General features: G+C 35.5%; 1 protein-coding gene across 1 annotated transcript; it reads left to right on the top strand.

Annotated features, from left to right (window-relative positions):
* The first annotated feature begins 3,993 nt into the window (after positions 1-3,993).
* LOC110690171 lies at positions 3,994-4,647 on the top strand. The gene has a single exon (XM_021867002.1). The coding sequence runs from the start codon at positions 3,994-3,996 to the stop codon at positions 4,645-4,647; it is 654 nt and encodes a 217-aa protein (XP_021722694.1).
* Positions 4,648-24,519: the final 19,872 nt, after the last annotated feature.

The raw sequence follows: 24,519 nt of genomic DNA, 5'->3' as shown, positions 1-24,519 counted from the left end.
CTCAAACAAAACTCCTGAAAACCCTAAAAACTCTTCTCCAAAACCTAAAGAAGTAGACAGTAAGAGTGATCAAGGAGAATCTTCTGTCTCAAGTGTTCTTCAACTGTTAAAAGAGTGGAAAGAGAATAAACAAAGGGAGAAATCTCTTGAAGAGAAAATCGAAGAAGTTGACGAGTTTGCTCAAGGGAAAAACTCAGAAGAGACAAAAGAGGAGGACGAAGAAGAAGAATAGATGAATGAGGGAGAAAAAGATAAAGAAGATGAGAACAATTCAGAAAAAGGAAGAATCTGAAAAGGAAGATGAAGAAGAGGAGGTAACTGATTTAGCAGAACTTGAGTCACAGGCAGGGAGGTATGTTGTAGGACATCGCATTTATTTAGTTTGGTGTAGGAAAGCAAGATTTTTAGAATTTCTTGATTTAATTAAGTTCCAAGGCTGGGAATTCTTGTTGTCAAGAGTTTCAGCAAATTATCTGTACCCTGTTGCTATGATTGAGTTCTATCAAAACTTTCAAGCAAAACTAGGAGTAATTTCGAGTGTAGTTGATGGAGTCAAAATTGAATTAAATATTGAAACCCTAGGTAAAATTCTGAAAACGCCTACTGAGGGTTATGAGTCATATATCAAAGGGAAGGCCAGTGTCAAAGTAGGAAACTACTTGACAGGTGATATTGTTCAAGCCCTAGGTGGTCAAAGGGGGAAGAAGGTCATGAGTCATAATGTTCTGAATCCCTTGAGCAAATTGCTATTTAATCTTGTGAAGAAAACTATTTTGCCTAGAACTGCTAAGAAAGGGGAAGCATGTCTGATGGATATGGCTGTAATTTTCTGTTTGTCTAAGAAAATTAAAGTCAACTTTCCTGCTTTGATGTATCAGCATTTTGCACACTATATTCCTAGTAGGACAAAAGTGGGGTATGGAGCCATTTTGTCTATTGTGTTTGAAAATGCTGGAGTGGTTCTGAAGGGTAAATATGGGGCTTTGGATGAAAAGCCAGAAAATGTGATCAATGAGGAAACTTTAGCTGGGTTGAGTTTGGAGGTAGTGAAAGGAAAAATTCAAAAAATAGAGAAGGGAGAGAAAAAGAAAGAGAAAGTGACTGGGAAGAGGAAGGAAAAGGCTGTGTCTGAGCAGCCTGTGAGAAAAGCAGGAGGATTTCTGCCAGTGCTGTTCATCAAACAAGCATGGAACAACCACTGGAGTTGGATGTTGAGGAAAGAATCCTTAATGAGCAAGTTGCTCAATTGGTGGACAGGATGGAAAAGGTTGAGAATCAGGTGCAGGATTATGCTGGAAAACTTCAGATGCTGACCCTGGAAAAGCTGGTGCAGGAGCAGGGGAAGGAGTTAAAGGAACTCAAGAAGCTTGTGATAAAACAGGACAAGGAACTTCAAGAGCAAAAGAAGTTTCAGGAAGAACTGAACAGGGCTCTACAAGAACAAAAGGAGGAGTTCCTGGTGAAAATCAAGAGTCTTGAAGAGAATCTGGAAGCTTCTGCACAACAGACAAAGGAGGACTACAAGAAAATTCTGGAGTTTCTTGAAACCTAGCTTATCTTATTCCCTTTTCAGCCTAGCCTATTTTCTCTACTTCAGTCATGAACAAGTTTAATTTCTGTTTTATTGTTTGAACAATTGATTTTAGTAGTAAATTTTCTTAAATTATTCAACTGGATGATATATATTTTGGGTTTTTAATGACTAATTGGAACTTGGCTTATACTTGTGTGTTTATGTATGTATTGAACACTTATGTAGAAAGGTAGAACTTGCTTGAGGTAGTTTAGCAGCGCTGTCTTCAGTTTCCCACACTCGATGAATTGCTTGTGGGGCTGTGGCTAGATGCTTTATAACTTGAAAAAATGATTTTTTGAGAATGCCAAAAGAGGGAAAAGAAGAAGCAAACTTGGAGGCTAAAGTTGTTCTGGGTTCTAGTTAAGAAAGTATCAGAAATTTCTCTGATATGATGCTATAGTTGTTTAGTTTATAGTTTATTTTTGTTCTGATTATCTTTTGCCTTTATTGTTTTTTTTTCGTTTGGCTTTCTGAGTGTTTACTTTTTGTCAATAAAATCAAAAATAAACAATACGACGTTTTATTTTATTTAACTTGTTTAAGAGTTTTCTTAATTTTATCATCATCAAAAAGGGGGAAATTGTTGAAACATAATGGTTTTGATGATGAGGAACTTGAACTAAAGAAAACTCAACTAATAAATATTCTCTAGTGTGTGATTAGTCAAGGTGCAGATTAATCTTGGTGATTGAAGAACCATCTGAATCTAAGAAGATATGAAGAAGATCTTTATTGAAGAAGTTTAACAAATCAGAGGAAGAGTTCTCTAACAAGAACTAAGTTCCCTAACAGGAACTTGAAGACTAGCAGTAAAGTTCTTTGGTGGAACTTGACATGCTTGGAGCCCAAGTAATTTACCTGATCAAAGTACGGCGCAGCAATAGTAGTTAAGGTTTAATCTTAGAAATTATTGTTAATATGGTAAGTAGGTTAGTGCACGAAATTTATTAGAAACGTGATAAGTTTGCTTGGTAAAAAAAAATAAATATGGAAAATAATAAAAGATAGATTTTAGGAAAAGATTTTCTAAAAAGATTATTCTCTTTAGTCAATTTATGAAAAAGATAAGTCTTCTTAATAAATATCTTTTAAACTTATTTTCGGAAAAGATTTTATTCCACTTGATTTGCTAAAACCGTGTTTAAAAGATAAGTTAAGTTAACATATTTATCTTTTCAGAAAACCTACTTTCTATACGAGTATTACTTGTATAAATAGTAGAGAGCAAAATGATTTAGGTTTTTGTGAGTTTATGCGTGGAGAAATCACAGTGCTTTAATTGAGTAAATTTACCAAGCTTTTAACTTATCATATTAGTTTCGGATTTCGTGCATTGCTTACCTATCATAATAGGCGTCTTATATTTGTATTGGTTGGGTTATTTGGGTGAATTTATAGTTTGTGTTACATACAGTTTTGTGTTAGCTTCTAGGTGAGGCTGTGAGTTTTGTACTAGGGTGGTACAGATATTTAGTACTTTGGCAGTACGTGTAGTACTTTGGTGGTACGAGTGAATCTAAGTGTGGTGCTTAAATTGGGTAGGATAGGGTCCTATCAAGTAGCAAGTCCAGTGAGGAACTTGTGAAATAAATGTCTGTGTCTAATAGGTTGTAACTTGGTGTTTGCCCTATTATAGTGAAGTGATTTGTGTTTGAAATCCCTAAGGTAGGGTCGAGGTTTTACTTCCAGTTGGGCCCTGGAAGGTTTCCTCGTAAAATCTGTGTGTTTTATTAAGTTCCTATACGCATTGTTTATTTATCCGCAAAAAGTAGTCATTAGGAACTCTATACAATTCACCCCCCTCTTGTATTAATCGTCTCAACTAACAAAAAGCTTTGCTCAAAGAAGGTCTGATTTGGAGGGTCGGTAATGGCGCCAACATTGATGTGTGGAGTGATCCTTGGATTGCGGATGATAGGGGGCGTTTTTTTGAGAGTGAAAGAGATGCTTCTATATCAAAGGTCAGTGATTTAATTAATGCTCAAAGCAAGGAATGGGACTATGAGTTAGTATCCTCAAAATTTAGTGAGAGGGATACTAATTGCATAATGGCTATCCCTCTTAGCTCTCGGTTAGTGGAAGATTGCTTGACATGGGCCTTTTCGAAGGACTGGATTTATTCTGTCAAAACCGCATCTTAACTTGGTAAATCGTGCAATCTTGACAACTTTCATCAAGCTTGGGTTGAATTCTGGAAATTTGACACTACACCAAAAGTGAAGCATTTTTTATGGCGTTTGTGTACCGAGTCTCTTCCTGTTCGTGCTTTGCTTAAGAGAAGACATATGATTGAGGTAGATTGCTGCCCGTGGTGTGATTGTCAAGAGACACTCCGTCACGCCCTCTTTGATTGCCATTCAGTGAGGGACCTTTGGCGTGAAGGTGATTGTGAAAAGCTGTGACTGGGTGCAGATGATATGTGCCTCCCAGACTTAATTGTCTCGTGGAGCAAGCTTGAGAAAGAGAAATGGCAGGTAGGAGTTGCTTTGATGTGGCAGATTTGGTGTCGACGCAATGATATAATTTTTAATGGGAAAGAAACTCCTCACTTGATTCTCCTTGACAGAGTCCAGCGCTTGGTAACTGATCACAACAAATACGCCACTAAAATATATGGTGCACAGACCAGTAAACGCAGCAGTAGCACGAAGATTTGGAAGGCTCCGAATGGTGAAGTAATAAAGCTGAACTGTGATGCTTCACTACAGGTTGAAGGTTGGATAAGGCTAGGTGTGGTTGCAAGAAACGAGAAGGGTGATGTTCTATTTGCTGGATGCAAGAGGCTGCGAGGCCGCTGGCCACCAGATGTTGCAGAGGGCATGGCAATTAGTTTTGCTGTGAAATTGGGAAGGCGCTATGGCTTGAAGCAAATCATCATCGAATCAGATTTTCAAGGAATAATTTCAAGACTTGAGGCTGCTTCTACTTTCTTTTCTAATTTGGATAAAATTGTAGATGATATTCTTTTTACTAGTTCTCATTTTGATTTTATTAGTTGGTCCAATGTTAAACGCGAGGCAAATTTTGTTGCTCATCACCTCGCAAAGTTAGTGCCCTTTGGTGTAGAATAAGTCTGGGAAAACCACTGTCCTTGTGAGGTTTCCCCGTATGTGTTGTCGGACAAATTACTTTTAAATGATGAATGATAAAGCACTAACTTCTCCATAAAAAAAATAAAAAAAATAAACAAAAAAAAATTACACAATACAATAGAATACCTAACTTGACTAAAACTCCTAAACAAAATAAACTTTCCAAATATACAATATTAACATTAATAACCAACCAAACTCTAATAGTACTTTTGGAGGGAAATTTATAATGCAATATTGAATTGGTGGGATTGGAGAGTGAATTAGCACACTAGAAATTCTGTTTTAATCATTGTAATGCCCTTGTGCCCCTTGATTTGGGGTATTTAATACCCCCAAGTGGACCAGTAAGAGAGCAACATGTGTCCTTCCGAGAGACGTCCAAATGGACGACACGTGTCACTCAGATACGCCCCCTGGAAATGGCGGCCTAGTTAGTTAGATAGAAGTAGACAGAATAGTGTCAGCTCATCCTAAACTTGGAAGTATCCAAGGTATGCAGTATTCATTAGCAATATGCGATCTGAAATGGATACAACTGCAACAAAAGCCTTAGTCCGTAATTAATCTGGCTATGACTAGATATGAATCGTTAGGAGAAATCACAGAACACATATGCATCAATCCCGAGATATAATCAGAGAACAGCAACAGAAGACCTCTAACATTAGAACATTTGGTCAGTATTGTGAAGATTGATAGACTCAAACAGGTCTAATTCTTGTACAAGCAACATATTTCATTCTTGTTCATAATACATATATGGGACCCCAATAATTTGACAAAAGATTAACATATTTAAGCGGAAAATTTGCAAATTGCAACCATTTAAATTTTTTTTTGCAAATTGCAGCCCAAAAGTTCGTATAAATTGTAAATTGCAGCCCGATTAAATTTTTTCATCGGTTTACATGTTGAAAAATGTTCGGTTAAGGTCATAGGGGTCATTTTAGTCCTTAGGGACCCGAATTGAGCTCGAAATTAGCAAAAAAATAACGTAAGTGTCTCATATTTACATTTTCCCACAAATCGATACACTTTTGTTATGCAAAACGAGATACTTGCGTTATTTTTTTGCTAATTTCGAGCTCAATTCGGCCCCCTAAGAACTAAAATGGCCCCTAAAACCTTAATCGAAGATTTTTCAACTTGTAAACCAATGAAAAAATTAAATCGGGCTGCAATTTGCAATTTTTTTTTTAAATGGCTGCAATTTACAAAATGCGAACTTTAAATGATTGCAATTTGCAAATTTTCCTATTTAAGCAAATAACATGTTTTCCAATTCATATCGTAAGTAAATGTTCTAGCAATGTAACCTAGGACACCATTGCTTTCACCTAAGAGGCACTAAAATGGTGACAGGGACAAAAAATGGGTACGGGTAAGGGGACGGAAAACGACCAAATTAAAAATGTAAAAAACGGGTACGGCATGGATACGGCAAAAAAAAAAACCTAAAAATATAGAAAATTAAATCCATACATAATTCATTACTACAAATTCAAGATTAAAGTTTTTGGTAAAAGCATGTAAAAAAAACAAAGAAAATCATTCTTCAATAATCAACTCATTTTCCAACTCGGGTTCATCAAGGGAGAGTTTCGCAAACTCTAAAAACCCCACATCCTCCATAGAATCAAATGCATCTCCACCAACATCCCACATCTTTGTGTTATAATCTCCATACTCATTGGAATTTTTGAAGCAAGAAGAAGGTTATTGTGGATGTAAACCAAATCTTGGGTACAATTTCTCAGAATTATCACTTTGAGTTTCTCTACATGTTGTGTTAACCGACCCACTACCCGTGCTACTACCAACATTATGAGAGGCCATTGTGTAGGGAAATATAGGTACTACGTAGCGGAAAAACATGAATCATATTCATATAGTACCTAATCCCAAGATCTAATGCATAACACATAAAGAACATATAATCGTACCTTTGAAGCGTGATTCCACGTGCAATCGAGCACGGACAATGGGAGATAAAGAACCCCACGCGTGATTCCTCTACTTAGTCCACGAGCATGGATTAAACCTCCACTAATGCTAGTTAGTTGTGACTGAACACTTCAATCAACCTTCAACGGAGATTTGAGCAACGAACACACCACAACACCACCCACGCGCCACCACACGCGCCACCCGGGGAGGAGGGCCGTACGGACAGGGAGGAGAGAGAGAGGGCCGAGTAGAGAGAGAGAGTTAGGGTCTTGGAAAATTGGTTGCTTGTGTGACAATTCATTGTATGTCAATTGTTCTGTCATGAAACCCTAGGCATGGTTTATATTTATAGATCATATCTAGAAATAAAACCATGTCAAGTCCAAAACCCATTAGACTCTTCTAACTATCCAAACCCAATTATCAATATGGTATGTCATGAACTCATGAGGCCCAATAATGGGTCTCTAACTTGTTTAACCCAATACTCTTATGTGTGACCTTGTAGGATCCATTCTATAAGTCTTTGGGCCATTAAGCTAGCCCAAATATCAATTGTCATATCTAGCACCAAACATTGACGACCCTATAGAATGAACTTATTATCTCCATAATAGTGATCCTTGATAAATCTAGTAATTGCACTTATCGAAGACATAACTCCTTCACATTGATCATTGATGTATGAACTACTGCATAATTTATTACGATCACGAACTCATTGATCATGGTTTTCTTTAGGAGTTTGTCGTAAAACGATCTCACAACTCTTGGATGTTCATCAAGGTCTTGGCTTAAATTCTCATTATTACGATCATATCGCAGTACTTTGAATGTATTGCCAAGTATATGTCTTGACTTAAATTTTCACAATTACAATCATATTGTAATGTAATCATTATCTTGTCAAGTTGATACTGAACTTCATACTGAACATTTTGAACTTTCAAAATTTCCACTTCCATGCTTCAACTAAGCATAAATAGTGATCATATCACAAATGAAGTTTTATTGTGCGTCTCTAGTCTTTGAACCTTTGGTTTTCTTACATCAATATGTATTCGACCTTGAGTTCACATCATCATTTCTCTAAATGGTGATTTTGTCAAAATTTCAAATTAGAATAATAATTACATATATCAATGGATTAATAATCTAATGATATTGAAAGTCCATCCCTTTGGATCTTTCGCATGCAATGTTCATTTTTGTTTGAATTATTTGACATTTTAGAGATAATTCATTTATAGAAATGGTTCAATTATTTCTATCATATAGAACTTTGAACCTATTTAGCAACTCAAAACACATTATGACTCAATGAAGCATAGAATAACATTTATTCCACGTTTTTTAATCTTCGATGCTTAGTCAGTACTAACATTGAATGGTGTTTTGATGATGGCAAGAATGAATAACATTTATTTAATTCTAGCCAATAACAAGGTAAGGTGAAATATAGGTTCTACTTGTAAAGTTGCAACTTTTGCTTCCAGACTTGTAGATTCTACTTGTGAAGTAGCAACATTTGCTTCTAAACTTGTAGATTTATTTCTTTTTTAGCCATAACTTCTTCCTTTAGTTCAACCACATTGTGCAATGAGTGATCTAAACAAGACATCATATGTCCTAGAAGTAGCAATATGCTAAATCAATTTCTATAATACACTTCTTAAATTTGGAACATTTCCATTCTTTTACCTTCCAACTATATGAGGTAGTTTCTAATCAATTGGAATTGGTCCATTTAATTTGAAACATTTGTTGTTCATAACAACTTTTAGCATGTGAGTAGTTCTAGGTTTGAGAAGTAGCAACTTGTTTGCATTTCTTGTCCTATAACTTCTTAATGCAATCCTCGTATATTCATAAACCTTTCCCATTTGAGCCACTTATAAAACTTCTCTTAGGTTCAAAATGATGTTTTGCTTAACTACTTTAAGCACATTTCATGATTTTACTAAGTCTATTCAATCATCATTCATATTAGAGTTTAATCAACTATTTAACTCTTATATAAAGTGGATGAAGAATAGCGTCATTTGATCAACTTTTGATCATAGAGTTTTCCAGTCACTTTCTTATATTCAATCATATTGAAGATAAGATATTTTATTGGACTTCTATACTTGTCTTTTAGAGAGTTTGTACCTCCCATCTCATTGTATCCCTTGAAACACTTTTCAAAATGAAGATGTGTTGGCATTTTACTCAAACATTTTGAATAAAATCAACCTTAGACATGTGACATGGATTTCTAAAACTTGCCTTTTAGAACCATCTTAGCAAAGTTGGAGTATAGGTTTATGGATTATCTTTTAACCTTTTGAGAACGTTTCTCAACTTTATTTTCAATCAAGGAGATTATATATAATAATAAAATTAGAACGACATGTTACTTAAAAGTAAATGCAAAATTCAATTATGTTTAATAAAAATTTAAAGTACCATAAGCGATTATAAAACTGGTAACTTTAAAACATTCATTCAATTTAATTGATCCCTATTGAATAGAATGATTCCAAGATCCTTTATTTGTGCAATAATTGACCGGACTTTGGCCCTACCATCAACTATTACATTTTCAAGGTGAGTAAACTCTGTACTGATTACAACTCTTTGTAATTCTTGGTTGAATAATTATCCATCACATGTTTAATTATTACTCTTAGCTTCAAGGTTCTAAACTCTTTAGGTAACCTTGTTGAGTTTAACCAATCAAAAGTGTAAAATTTGTTTTACCCCCACTCCCCTAAGATATAATATGACACCCTGCTTTGGCATGACCCATCATTAATATCGAAGGTTTCATCGGGTTTTTGATTGGAAAATCTACCTCAATATTTCTGGGACCTAGATTCATTATGTTGTGATTATTTAGTGAACTCTAGCGCATCATCAAACAACATATATAAAATCTAACATGCATAATCTACTAATGCATAAATAAAACATGACATAGTATGGCCCCTTAATACTAAGAAAACTGATAAAGCAAAAGCTCCCACTTGAACCTTCATGGATCTCATCCATCTTGCTCCTTTGGGCCTTCACTCCATGGATTCTTGGATTAACTGCAACCTGTAATACTATTCTATTTTATCTACTACTTAAATAAAATAAAATAAAATAGATTACAAAAATACGAAACGATGCGCAGATCGTATTTAGAATCTATGGGCCATACTAGTCTATATAGCAATATATAACATCATATATTATAAAATGCCATATAATAAAACACTCATCATGCTTTCCTAAACTACAACATCGAATGTTCACAATTAAGGAAACGTGGCACCAAAATATCTCATATTTTAATTAATTACTGTAATTAGATAATATCATATATTATTCATAACCAATTATAAAATATCATACATTCTAAATTAGTCATGAGATAGAATCAAATCTTATTTTAATCTTAAAAGATAAATCATATTTATCCTTAAATATTATCCTAACAAAGTTAGGATATCTATCCTAATTACTAGCCAATCAGAAAATTTTAAATCAGTTATATCCAATATTAATTATGGGATAATCACATTATTTAAATCATTTATTATCCTTTTGGAATATGCTCAGAATATCCTAACTAATCTTATCCAAAATTAACCACTTTAATTATGGATAATTACCAATTTAACAACTTTAAATATGGATAATATCAAATATAACAACTTTTGAATATTTGATTTTATCCTAAAATGAAAGATTTTATCCAAATAAAACCATTTTTTATCTTTTAAAATTAAAAGATCATATTTTCAAAATATTTTATCTCATCCAAAATAAATCATATTTATCTTGAAATATTTTTAAAATAAAATAATAATAATTTTAAATTTTGTTTTGGAAATCGTGCACAACCACACCGGCCACCGTGGTTGGCCAGTCGAAGCTAGCCACGGTGGCTGGCTGCCAACAGCAGGCACTGCCACAAGGGCAGCAGCACTAGTAGCCGTGGCAACAGCCGTGCAACGGTTGCACGCTGCTGCCCACAGCCACCTTGGACCGCCGCCCTCCCTCCCTCCCTATTGGACTGCCACCAGGTCGGCAGCCGCCGTGGCTGCGCCACCCAGCCGCGGCTGCCGGCCTCAAAACCTTTTTTTTTTTTTTCAATTTAATTAAAATAACATTTATTAAAATTAAATCAAAGCAGTCCAAAAATTAAAATTAAATCAACATTCAATCTTAAAATTAGGGTTCATCATAAAATTAATCCCAATTTAATTTCAACTTTTAAAATTAAATTGATCATCATACATAAAACATTTTTATGCATAAAAAAATCCGATTAAAATTATGAATCATAAAATCAACCGAATTAAATCAAAATCAAGCACAAAAATCATATTTTAGGGCTAGGATTTTCGAAAAATTCGTAATTTAGGGTTAGGGGGTTCGAAATTTTCGAACATATTAGGGCTAAAAACGGTCATCTTCATGGCTATATGAACATAATTAAATCACATTTAATTGATTTCAAAAGTTTAATTAAATTAAAAATAATAATTGAACCATAATTAAATTAATCTCCCTCTTAATTGAATTAAAATTGTGGACTATCAAAGAATTATAGTCAATATGCGTAAATGCAATAAGCTAACTGATACCACTGTAGGGAAATATTGGTACTACGCAGCGGAAAAACAAGAATCATATTCATATAGTACCTAATCCCAAGATCTAATGCATAACACTTAAAGAACATATAATCGTACCTTTGAAGCGTGATTCCACGTGCGATCGAGCAAGAACAATGGGAGATAAAGAACCCCAAGCGTGATTCCTCTAATAAGTCCACGAGCATGGATTAAACCTCTACTAATGCTAGTTAGTTGTGACTGAACACTTCAATCAACCTTCAACGGAGATTTGAGCCACGAACACACCACAACACCACCCACGCGCCACCACACGCGCCACCCAGGGAGGAGGGCCGTACGGACAGGGAGGAGAGAGAGAGGTCCGAGTAGAGAGAGAGAGTTAGGGTTTTGGGAAATTGGTTGCTTGTGTGACAATTCACTGTATGTCAATTGTTCTGTCATGCAACCTTAGGCATGGTTTATATTTATAGATCATATCTAGAAATAAAACCATGTCAAGTCCAAAACCCATTAGACTCTTCTAACTATCCAAGCCCAATTATCAATATGGTATGTCATAAACTCATGAGGCCCAATATTGGGCCTCTAACTTGTTTAACCCAATACTCTTATGTGTGACCTTGTAGAATCCATTTTATAAGTCTTTGGGCCATTAAGCTAGCCCAAAGATCAATTGTCAAATCTAGCACCAAACATTGACGACCCTATAGAATGAACTTATTATCTCCATAATAGTGATCCTTGATATATCTAGTAATTGCACTTATCGAAGACATAACTCCTTCACATTGATCATTGATGTATGAACTAATGCATAATTTATTAAAAAAAAATAAACATAAATAGGCTGAAAGAACAGACCGAAAAAAAAAAGAAAAAAAAAAGTAGACAGAACAGATCGAAAGAAAAACATAAGCAAAAGATGAAAAGACAAAAAAAAAAGGAATCAGAGAACTTACCGGTCACCGCGGCGCCGCCGATCAGATTGAGTGGTGGGTGGTCACTGGTCGGCTACTTTAGTCTTCAAGGTTTCAAAGAGAAATAAAATCACTAATGAGTGCCCTAGCCCTTTAGATTCAACGGGTAATGGTTTTTTTATATGGGCCCTTCTTTTTTCTATTAATTTTTGAACTGGGCTTGGGCTTTCGAAGTCAGATTGTTCAATTTGCTTTTGGGGACGTCTAAAATATGTTGAACCGTACCCGAAACGTCCCCAGATTTAGCGCGAGCCGTACCCAAAATTTTGGAAACGTCCCGGGGACATATTTTTGTCGTCCCCTTACCGTTAATAATTTATGGGTTACAACTTTTGTAAATCTCTTGATTCCTCTCTTCAAAGGGTTAGGGCTTTGATATTTGTTTGTAGTACGAGGCCTTGTCGGCTTATTCCATACTATGGATCTTCGTGAATTATTCCATCTTAGCCTGATTAATGAATTTGGGGGGTTTTCTAAAATCAATTTTCATTTCACAAACCCTAATTTTTCAATTTTAGCAAAACCTCCAAATTGATTACCCAAACCCTAATTACGCTAATCAATTCAATTTGGAAAAGGTTAGATTGTAGAAATTTACACCTAATTTGTGAAATTTGTGTAATTATCGAATTTTAGAGAAGAACTTGAAATAAGGGAGAAGGAAAGCAAGGGAAACAGGAGAATTCGAGGGAAGAGAGGGAAAACGCAAAAGTGGGACCCATGATGACGTCATTTCTAAAACTGGTGGGAGTTTAAAAACTTTTGGAAAAAACAAGGTGATAATATTTAAAAAAAAAAAAAAAAAAAAAACAAAACCTTGAGGTGGTAATTCCAATTTTAACTACTATACATGGTTGTAATTTTCAAATTTTCCTATGAATTATTAAGGATGACTTTAAGGGAAACCAAAGTTATAGACCCTAGTGTAACAATTATGATATTTCCTATTAATAATGGATAAGTTAGTTGCAATGAACTCAAAAACGAAGTGCATTGAGTTGTTCATTTGAGTAGAAGGCCAATCCATAACTTTTTATTATGGTGTTTGTTGAATCTTCGATTATCTCCAAAACTACCCCCATTTTGATGTATTGGTGGGGCGACCCTTGGTGCACCTCTGTAACCAATCTGACATTGATCTATCTTCCTTAATGGTGTTTATGTATTTAAGAATTAAAGTGATTGTATAATTGAGCCCCTGAAGGGATAGTCAGGTTGCCTTTGGATATTGGTACCTGCGACTTGTGTAAGTTGGTTCTAGGAGTGCTTTGTCGTGTTTTTTAACTCCTTGATGCTATCTTAACTTTTTTGTTTCATGGTTTCAATTATTCTCATGAGGTCAGGCATAATAGGCTCTTAAGTGCTAACATTTCCTTAAGAAGGGTTGTTGTTGTTGTTGAGGCGGCCTATTGAATCCTGGAGGAGCATGATAAGAGGACACTACAAGAAATATGTCTTTTCGTAGCGATTGTACATTCGCTACAATATGCAAGTATGTTTGTGAAATAGTTAAGGAATTCGTATCATTTTACAATCGCCATGGTTTTCCCATATAAAATCGATACGGAAAACATAGTAATACATATCCACACTATTTTTACACATTTATATAATTTTGAGAAATCATATCATTTACAATCACCACTAAATCCTAAAAATCGATACGAAAAGCCTTTTCAACACTAGATATATAAATATTGTTTGACAAAGAATACATAAAATATGTCATAGCTTATTGATGAAACATTTAATATAAGAGTTTGAGGTTGCATGTTTGAATCTTGTAAAGATCATACGCATGTTTTTTTTTTAAGAAATTGAGTTAAACATTTGTAGCGCTTGTAATCGCTACAATAATCACCACGATTGGATGTAGTTTTTCGTATCGATTATTCAGGTCAACCCCAGCGATATTGAAAACCACTACTAAAGGTTAAGGCAACGGGGGATATTGTATCGAATGACCATTCGTTGGGAAAGTTTTTTGATGCAATTACAATCGATACTAAAGGTTAAAATAATCTCTACGAAATGGTTATTTTCTTGTAGTGGGACCCTTGTTGATCGAGTGGAGGCCTTGCAACACATTGAAGAGGTTGAGGGTTATGAGGTTGTGACCACTGCTATTTTAATTGAGGATTTTGAACACTGTTGCTGTGATAAGAAAGGTGGGGATGATTCCTCAAACATGGATTAAATGTGTTAGAATATGGGTCATTTAGTTGCCTTTGTTGAAAGGCATTCACTTGCTCCATCTGATTAGTGTCTTGAAAATTTTGAGCACCTTGACACCCAAACTGACCATGTATACCACACAATTCACCAAAAAAGTTAGTTTGCAGAGGTTGACAAGACATAACATTAGCACATACAAGACAGGATTCTTGAGTGGCTTGTAAATATTTGAAAATTTTGTGTAGAACTACCCTAAATATAGGGTCATTTGTGAACAACTACCCAATTTTTTTTATTTGTTTAGAATTACTCGCAAGTTTGGAAAAGTTTGGGTAGCACTACTGTAGACACCCATTTGTGTCTCCCCAAAAGCAAACCCAGTGATGAATACTTTTCACGTCAAATCGTAATCGAATGAAGTGAAAGTGTGAAAAGTCTAGTGTTGCGGTTAGTTTTTTAATTCTCTTCTTTCTCTCTGTTTTTGAAAACCTATTTTATGAAAATAGCCAATCCAGTTTAGCTTGGTCCATATCAAGGGTCCACTAATAGTGTAGTTGGATTGGGTTCGAAAAGAGCTTTCCAACGATATATTATAAGCCCAATTTCGATGAATAATGAGGAAGTTATAGCCAATTTACTAAACTGGGCCTGATTTAATCTTTATGCGGCCCAATGATCTAGAGGAGGGCCTATTATAATTTATCATTCCTAATGCAATTAGGATTGATTATGGTCTTCTATAATCTTTTAGATGGTTCTTTTGAATCCTAATGTGATTAGCTTTGATAATTGAATTTTAGGAGTTTTATTTAGAATAAAAGAAGTGTTTTAAAGGAAATTACAATTTTTCCCCTCGTACGCTTAAATTTTATCAAAATATGAAAACGTGTGAAAAAACTGTCTGCAGCGCCGCACTACAGGCTGTCGCCTGGCGACAGAGACTTGTGTGGCGACAGCGTCGTGTTTTATTCTTTTCGAAACTCTGATTCTTTTTTATCATATTCCGGTTGATTTTCGTTATAAATAGCCCCCCTAAATCTCCGTTTTTAATGGCCCACTCTCATCAAGAAATTCTTGATACTCTCTCTCTTTTCTAAACCAACTTTTCACAAACAAAATTCCACTTTCACAAGATCTAGACACACCTAGCCAAGTTCGAAGTAGCCTTCGCCCTAGACGTGAAAGGTTTGATATTTTTGAGGGTTTGGTCCCAAATCTCTATTTTTATTATTTAAGTTAGTTGTTTTAATTTTATTATTTTCCTTGAAGTTACTAACGTGTGTATTTTGTTATTACAAATAGATACGAGGAATCCAAGTAAGTGCTTTAATTGATTTATTGATATGATAATATAGAAATCATGTTTAGATTGTTATTTTGATTCCTAGTATCATGTTAGGATGTTTTTCCTAGTATCATGTTAGGATGCTTTCCTTAGTATGATGTTTAGGGTAAAGAATATGTTGCCCTTGATGTTTTGATGATAACATAAGTCAAATAAATGGACTAATGTCTTGTTGAGTTTTGTAGCTTATTCATTACAAGTTGCAGGAACAAGTTGAGGCAAGGAAACTAGAGCTAAAAGAATAAAAAGATTAGTTGCAGTGTTCCTGTAAAGGAAATGAAGCTTCAGAGAAGAGGCTAAGGAAAGAAGACTTGGAGAAGAGACTTCTAAGAGAAAAATAAAGTCTGGAATATTTTATATTTTAGGTTTTATGTAAGTGAGATTAATTGGGAATTAATACTTAGTGGAATGCGCTTTGAATTTGTCAAAAAGATAGAATTTGTTAGATTGCTAGAAAATAGGAAAAACGGTTTTGGATAATATCTTTTCTGTTTTATCTTTTCAAATAAACATCTTTTTTTATTTCAGAAAAATATCTTAGAAAAACTAACTTCCTAAACTTGTGCATCTAACTGTTGATTCAGTCTTCACCACTTACGTGCAAACTGCTTTAAGAGGATCAACGTGTCCTGGTTTCTAGGACATAATTGAAAATCTGGAAGTGGTGGTAAGTAGTGGCATTGAGATGCAGCAGTAGTGGCTCAAGTGGTAGGAGTGGTGGCGTTTTTACCAAGCATCGTTTTCCTATAAATACTGAAGTTATTCTTGGGATAACTTCACCTTGCTCAATTATAACTTTTTATCTTTCTTGTTTTCTAAAGAGTCAAGTGTCGCATTCCCCTGGAGTTATATAAATTTGAGTTGTAATTTGGGAATTGGGAGTTTGAGTGAACTCTAAGAGAAATCAGTTGAGAAAGAGAGAGAAGAGAATAGAGAAGAGAAGAGTGGCAAGTAGAGGGACTTGCTGCTGGGAACTTCAAGTTCATAGAGGAACTTGAAGTCTGATTCTTTAGTTTATAATAGGTTGTTTTCCCTGTTATAGTGAAGAATCTTTCCTAAAATCCCAAGTGGTTGTGGTTTTTCCTGGGCCAAGAGGTTTTCCACGTAAAATCTCTGTGTGTGATCTTAAAGTTCCTATAGCTTTGTTTTATCAATTCCGCAAAAAGTTAGCTAAATTCCTCCAAACTACAATTCACCCCCCTTGTAGTATTCTTATAAAGCAAAAATTGGTATCAGAGCCTAATCCTCTCGAAATCAGGACACCCTGAATAGGAGAATCTTGACACAAAATGAATACGCATGAGAAGCTTGAAGAAGGGTACTCAACTCAACGACCTCCTATGTTCAACGGGAAATTATATACATACTGGAAGAATAGAATGGAAATCTTCATCAAAGCAAAAAACTATCAAGTCTGGAGAGTCATCGAAGTAGGAGACTTCGAGGTGACCAAAACCAACGCTCAAAACGAGGTAATTCCTAAACCAATGTCTGAATATGAGAAGGAAGACTCTGATAAAATGGAAATCAATGCTATGGTTGTTAAACTGCTTCATTGTGGACTTGGACCACATGAACACAATCGTGTTATATGGTGCAAGAACGCTAAGGAAATTTGTGATCTCCTTTAAGTAACTCATGAAGGAACTAATGAAGTGAAACGTTCTAAAATCGATTTACTCATGTCTAAGTATGAACGTTTTGAGATGCAACCCAAAGAATCTATCCAGGAAATGCTTACAAGATTCACTAACATTATTAATGAACTAGTTTCTCTTGGTAGAAAAATTCCTACTGATGAGGTTAGACAGGTTCTAAGAAGTCTACCTCAAGATGAGCGTTGGAGAGCTAAGGTGACTGCCCTTCAGGAAACAAAGGACTTCACAACGTTCAATATTGAACAACTCGCTGGTTCTCTAATGACACATGAGCTTCATCTAGGAACTGGCAGTAGTGAAGGCAACAGGAAAAAGGGTCTGGTTCTCAAGGCTGATCAAGAGGAATCTGAAGTGGATGAAGAAGAGGCTGCAATGTTGGTCAGGCGTTTCAAACGAATGTTCAACAGAAACAACCGGAACTCTAGGAACTTTCAAAAGAGATCCTCTAACTCCAAACCAGAATATAGCTGTCACAAATGAGGATCAACAGATCACTTTATCAGATATTATCCTCAATGGGACATCGAGAAAAGAAAAGGGAAGATCAAGGAACAAGGAAAAGAGAAATACAAGACTCCCTTTTCAAAAACTGATGTCAAGAAAGCCATGATAGCTGCATAGGGAGATTCTGATAATGAAGAAGATGATGATCAACCAGAAGAGGAGGTAGCAAATATCTGTCTTATGGTCAAATCAGATGACAGGCGTGCATACCTCAAGGAATTGGAAAAGGAGGTAAGTGAAAGTAGCTTTGATAATGCTAAACTTAGATCCTTATCCAAAGATGCTTTAATTGATTTGATTGTTGAAATGGAAATAAATCTAAATGATGAATGAATGCAAAGGAATGAATGTCAAAAGGTTTTACAAATCTGGAAGGATCATAGTGTTTGGCTGGAAACTGCACAAAATGATATCCAAACCAGATTTGGAGAACTACATGATATCTTCTTATGACTGAAGTGCTTGAAAGAGTCAAAAAGGAAAATGTCTTGTTAAATGTGGAATTTTCACAATACAAACTGATAAATACTGATATTGGTTCTAGCAGTTCCTCTAATGATTCTATGTTAAAATTTAATGCTGATTTTGAAAAACTCAAGCTTGATCTTGATAATTTAAAGTCTCACAAAGATAGACTAGAAAAGGAACTGCAGAATAGAAAGAATAGAAGTATTTGTCCTACTATTACTCCTAAATGGGTTAAAGATGCTCAAGTCAAGAGAACTGAAGGACTTGGGTATGAATCCAAAAGGAAAGGTAAGTAGAAAAAATACGTAGACCTACCTAGTAGCAAAGTTTGTACCTTCTGTGGAAAAACTGGACATTTGCACTATGACTGTAGAAAGAAAATGGAACATGATAAAAGAAATGTTAAGCAAGTTTGGGTAAAGAAAACTGATATTGCCTCAACATCAAAGGAACCCAAGGATCCCGAGGTTCCTGAAACTAACACTTGAGTTTTCTTGCAGGTCCTAGTGAGGGGGAACAACCTATGGTACCTCGACAGTGGTTGTTCAAAGCATATGAAAGGAGACAAATCAAAGTTCCTTTCACTAGAGACCTATCCAAGAGGAACAATGACTTTCGGAGATAATAAGAAAGGAAAAATCATTGCCAAAGGAAAAATTGGAAAGTCATCCTCCCATGCAATGGAGAATGTGTACCTGGTCGAGGGCTTGATGCATAATATGTTAAGCATATCACAATTTTGTGATAAAGGTAATTCGGTAAGCTTTACTTCTGATGAATGTCATATCTTCAATAACAAGTCAGGAAAGGTTATTCTACGAGGAAAGAAAAGAGGAAATACCTATGTGGTAGACCTTGACTCAATCCCAAAGAGTAACCTTACATGCTTGAGTGTTATTGAAGATGACTCTCTACTTTGGCACAAAAGATTTGGTCATGCTAGCTATTCTTTAATTCAAAAACTCAGGTCAAAGGACTTGGTAGTTGGATTACCCGCTATCAAGTCCCTAAATGATAAAATCTGCGATGCCTGTGTAAAAGGAAAGCATGTCCGAAATTATTTCAGAGCTAATAAGATGGTGAGCACTACAAAACCATTAGAATTAATTCATATGGATTTGTGTGGTCCCATGAGAGTTCAAAGTAGAAGTGGCAAGAAATATGTGTTGGTCATTGTTAATGATTACTTTAGATATACTTGGGTAATTTTACTAGCTAGTAAAGATGAAACCTTTAATGAATTTGTGGATTTTCCATAATCCACCTAAGATCTGACCATGGTACAGAATTCGAAAATTCAAAGTTTGATGAGTTTTGCAAGGGAACAGGGTATAAATCACAATTTCTCTGCTCCTTGAACTCCACAACAGAATGGAGTAGTTGAAAGAAAATATCAGACTCTGGAAAACATGGCAAGAACGATGTTGATTGCAAGCTCACTACCAAGGAACTTCTGGGCTGAAGCAGTTAATACTGCATGCTACATAATTAACAAGGTAACTATAAGAGCAATCTCCAACAAGACTCCCTATGAGCTATTCAAAGGGAGGAAACCCAATATCTCTCATCTCAAATCCTTTGGTTGTAAGTGTTTTGTGCATAATAATGGTAAGAGGAACCTAGGAAAATTTGATGAGAGAAGTGAAGAGGATGTATTCCTTGGTTACTACTCTAATAGTAAAGCTTATAGAGTCTATAATAAGAACTCATTATGTGTTGAAGAAAGCATTCATATTATTTTCGATGAATCTAACCTATTTATGAATGTCCAGGAACAAGAAGAAACTGATTTTGAAATTGGATTAGTAAGAAACAGGACTGAAGATGAAGAAGAAATGAATCAAAAGCAAACCAGAGAAGAGCCAGTAGTAGCAGATGATCCTCATCAGGAAAATGGAGAAGGTTCTCAAGAGGAAACTCTAGATTTTGGTGATGGATGATACTCAAGAAGAATTTGTTTGAGAGTGTTTGTGGTTTCGTCTGTAGAAATTTCTTGATTTTTTACACTAGAGGTTTGTTCCTTGGCTAGGGTTTGGTCTTTTGGTGAGATGTCCATGGGTGATATGAGTGAGGTTCTTTGTAAGGGAGAGGTATAATTGATCTGAGTGGTGTAAAATTGTCAAAATTACCCATCACATTTTATACTGAAGTAAATGTGATGTGTCGTTTCAGGGTAGAGGTTAGGTGAAGTGAATTATGATGATGCGTCACTTGCATTTATAGCTTTGGGAAAATAAAAAGATAATTCTAGAATGTGAGATGCATTTTGCATGTAAAGGGATTATTTCAATAAAATAGGATGGATATTGAATGTATCCATCAGATAAACCGTGTTTGATGAGATAAAAATTAGAAAAATAATAAAACAATCAAAACGATTTATTTTGTTGAAAAGATAAACTTGTGAATATACAAATTAATGCACGGAACAAGTCAACATAGCTCATGCCACCAGCCAAGGCCTTCAAGAATTATCACTTCTTTTATGCACAACTTAGGACATACAATTTTTTAACTCTCATGCCAAATCTATGTAATTAAACATATCATTATTGTGTGAGATAAAATGTACATCAGTTTAGTGACTTTACTTGAGGGAACATCAAGGCTTTTCCTTAACACAACTTAATCATTCCAAGTTCCATCCTCATCATCTCATGTCTTTCTATGTTTAAAGGCTTAGTCAAAATGTCAGCGATTTGATTAATTGTTTCACAAAACTCTAATTTAATTAAGCCTTTCTCAGCATTATCCTTTAAGAAGTGATGACGAATATGAATATGCTTAACATGTGAGTGATGCACTGGATCTTTAGAGATACATATGGCACTTGTGTTACTATAGAAAATAGGATTGCAATTGAATTTCATACCAAAGTCTCTTAGTTTTTGTTTTATCCACAACGCTTGAAAGCAGCATGCAGCAGCAACTACATATTCAGCTTCATCTGTAGATAAAGCTACGGTGTTCTGTTTCTTAGAACCCCATGAGACTAAGCATGGCCCTAGGAACTGGACCACACCTGATGTACTTTTTCGATTGACTAGATCTCCTACATAATCTGCACCAACAAAGCCTTTTAGCTTAAAAGAATCACTTCTAGGATAGAAGATACATAACTAATCAGTTCCTTTCAAGTATCTAAGTATCCTCTTTACAGCAGTTAGGTGAGATTTCTTAGGATTTGACTGAAACCTGGCACACAGTCCAACACTAAATGCAATGTCAGGTCTACTAGCAATTAAGTACAATAAGGAACCTATCATACCCCTGTACATATTTTGATCCACACTAGTTCTTGTTGGATCATCATCCAGTCTTGTGCCTGTTACCATGGGTGTATGATTTGTCTTAGCTTGATCAAGATTATATTTTTTCAAAAGTTCCTTGATATACTTTTGCTAGTGAATTGAAATTCCTTTCTTTGTTTGCTTGATTTGAAGTCCAAGGAAGAAGTTCAATTCTCCCATCATGTTCATTTCAAACTCACCACTCATGAGATTAGCGAATTACTTGCACAAGACATCGTTAGTTGCACCAAAAATAATATCATCTACATATATCTGTACAACTAAAAGACCAGTTCATTTTAATTTCAAAAACAGAGTTTTGTCAACTTTTCCTCTCTTAAAATCATTTTGCAAAAGGAACTTAGAAAGCCTCTCATACCAGGCTCTTGGAGCTTGCTTAAGATCATAAAGGGCTTTATCAAGCTTAAACACATGATTTGGAAATTTTGGATTTTCAAAACCTAGAGGTTGTTCTACATATACATCCTCCATCAAGTAACCATTGAGAAAAGCACATTTCACATCCATTCGGTAAAGTTTGAAACCCATGAAAGAAGCAAAAGCAATTATTATTCTAATGGCTTCTAATCTAGCTACAGGAGCAAAGGTTTCTTCGAAATCAATACCTTCCTGTTGGTTGTAGCCTTTTACAACTAAACGAGCTTTGTTCCTCACTATTGTTCCATATTCATCCAGCTTGTTCCTGAATACCCATTTAAGACCAATTATCTTCTTTTCCTTAGGTTTAGCTTCAAGATGCCAGACTTTGTTTCTTTCAAACTCGTTCAGTTCCTCTTGCATGGCTATAATCCAGCCAGCATCTTCCAAAGCTTTCTGATGATTTTGAGGTTCCAGAATGGATAAAAATGCATTGAATGCACAGAAATTCCTCATCTGAGATCTGGTTTGAGTTCCTCTGCCAATGTCACTGATTATAAGATCAGTGGGATGGGATCCTTGATATTTAAAAGGTTTAGGATGAAATTCCCTTGCTGGAACTCCAATTTGAGGAGTTTCTTGCTCGATTCCTTCACCATCAGCTTCATTAACCTGATCCTCATTGACCTGTTCTTCATTTACTGAGCAATATGGAAAAGGAACCAGAGCTTCCCAAAGAAGAGGAAATTGAAGAATTGGGGGTTTTGTATAAGAGCAAGACTCCAGCGATGAAGCGCCTTGAGGATAATACAAAGCACTTTGTCTCGGGATTGAGCATCAATCTTCCATGGTGTAAGTCCTGTAAGTTCGATGAATTTCTTGAGCTTGTTGAATTTTAAAATTAGACTTACTTGTTGAGTGAATGTTTTAGTAAGCCTTTATATGCTGATGCTTTGAAAGAATTTCATGCTAATTTCAAATGTGAGAAAGGATAAATTACATGCATAATTCAAGGGAAATCAATTGAATTTGATGCGGAGTATTTGGGTGAACTGTTTGATGTTCCTAATGCTGGTTATGAGTTGTATTTTAAAGGATCTGTGCAAAAACCTCTTCCTAATACCCCAATTGAAACAATAGTTGAACACTTCCAAGGAAACCCTAAAACCACATATGCCAATCACAACAAATTCACCCCTCTCCAAAAACTGCTCTTTGAAATAGTTCACAATGACATCGTGCCTAGAACCCAGAAAAGAGATTCAGCCAACAAGCTTGACTGTATCTTCATGTATTGCCTTAAACATAAAATTCCAATCAACTTTCCTTCCATAATGATACAACATCTTGACCATTGCGTACCCCGCAACTGGAAAATTGGCTATGGAAATCTTCTAACCACCATTTTTAAAAGCTTTGACATTGATCTCTCCTCCTATGAACCCCTGCCTCTGAAAAAAAATGAATTTATACAGAAAACCTTTCTTGAAAACCGAGGTCTGCACATAGTTGATGGTTGTTTAGGATATGCCTGCAGTTTTTGAGGAAAAAGATGAGCCTAAAGCTGAGGAGTAAGCAGTAGAAATCAAGAATGTTAGGAAGGTTGAGGAAGAAGAAAAGAAAGAGAAAAAGAGAGAGAGGGAGAAGACTGGAGAACAGGAGGAAGCAGGAGTAATAGAAACAGGGGGAAGAAAGAGAAAGAGCTTAAGATTGTCCAAGAAAAATGCTCCCAAATAAGTAACCCCTGTTCCTATTGACCTAGAGGAACAGGACGTGAAGGATTCTGCAGTTCCTACCTTTCCTGAGTCCTCTCCTAAGGCTGCTCCTGAAGAAACAGGGTTTGAAGAAATCAGCTCCCCATCTATGCTCAATGAAGCAGTTTCAATTGAGCTCCAAGAATTGAAGAAAATGCTCAAAGAGGTCATCTCAGATCTCAAGGCCAATACAGGAAGGGTGGATGCTCTAAAAAGAGTTGTATCAAGTTGTGCAAGTGATGCCAAGTCATTACTTCTCTAGGTTTCTCAGGCAAGAGACGAAGCAATCAAGCAGGTTGTGGAGAAGATGGTAGCCAAGCTTGATGATCTCACTGTAGAAGAGATATGATCCTATTTCTTGTTCCTTCAGCCTATGATGATGTTGGTTTTGTTTTTATTTTGCTAATCTTGAACAATATTTTCTTTTGGGTCTGTAATTAAGACAGGGATTATCTGTTTTTTTTCTCTGGTGGATTTTGATGCACTTTTGGCCTATGTTTAACATTGGTCTTGGATGCACTTTTGGCCTACAGTTTTTGGCGACTCTGTTGGGGAGGATTTCTATTTTAATTCCTGAAATTTATTTCGGCAATGATTTAGAATGAGTGGATGAGACTTGAAAAGTTATAAGTATTTCATGTGCGTAATTTTGATTAACATTATTGTCATATGCATAAAAAAAAGGATCTCATTGGAAAGACCATCCGTAATGAGTAAAAAACATAGGATTTTTACACAT

Source organism: Chenopodium quinoa, unplaced genomic scaffold (genome assembly GCF_001683475.1).
Source record: "Chenopodium quinoa cultivar QQ74 unplaced genomic scaffold, ASM168347v1, whole genome shotgun sequence".
In the NCBI taxonomy this organism is placed as follows: domain Eukaryota; kingdom Viridiplantae; phylum Streptophyta; class Magnoliopsida; order Caryophyllales; family Amaranthaceae; genus Chenopodium; species Chenopodium quinoa.
This window is presented reverse-complemented; position numbering and strand designations above follow the sequence as displayed.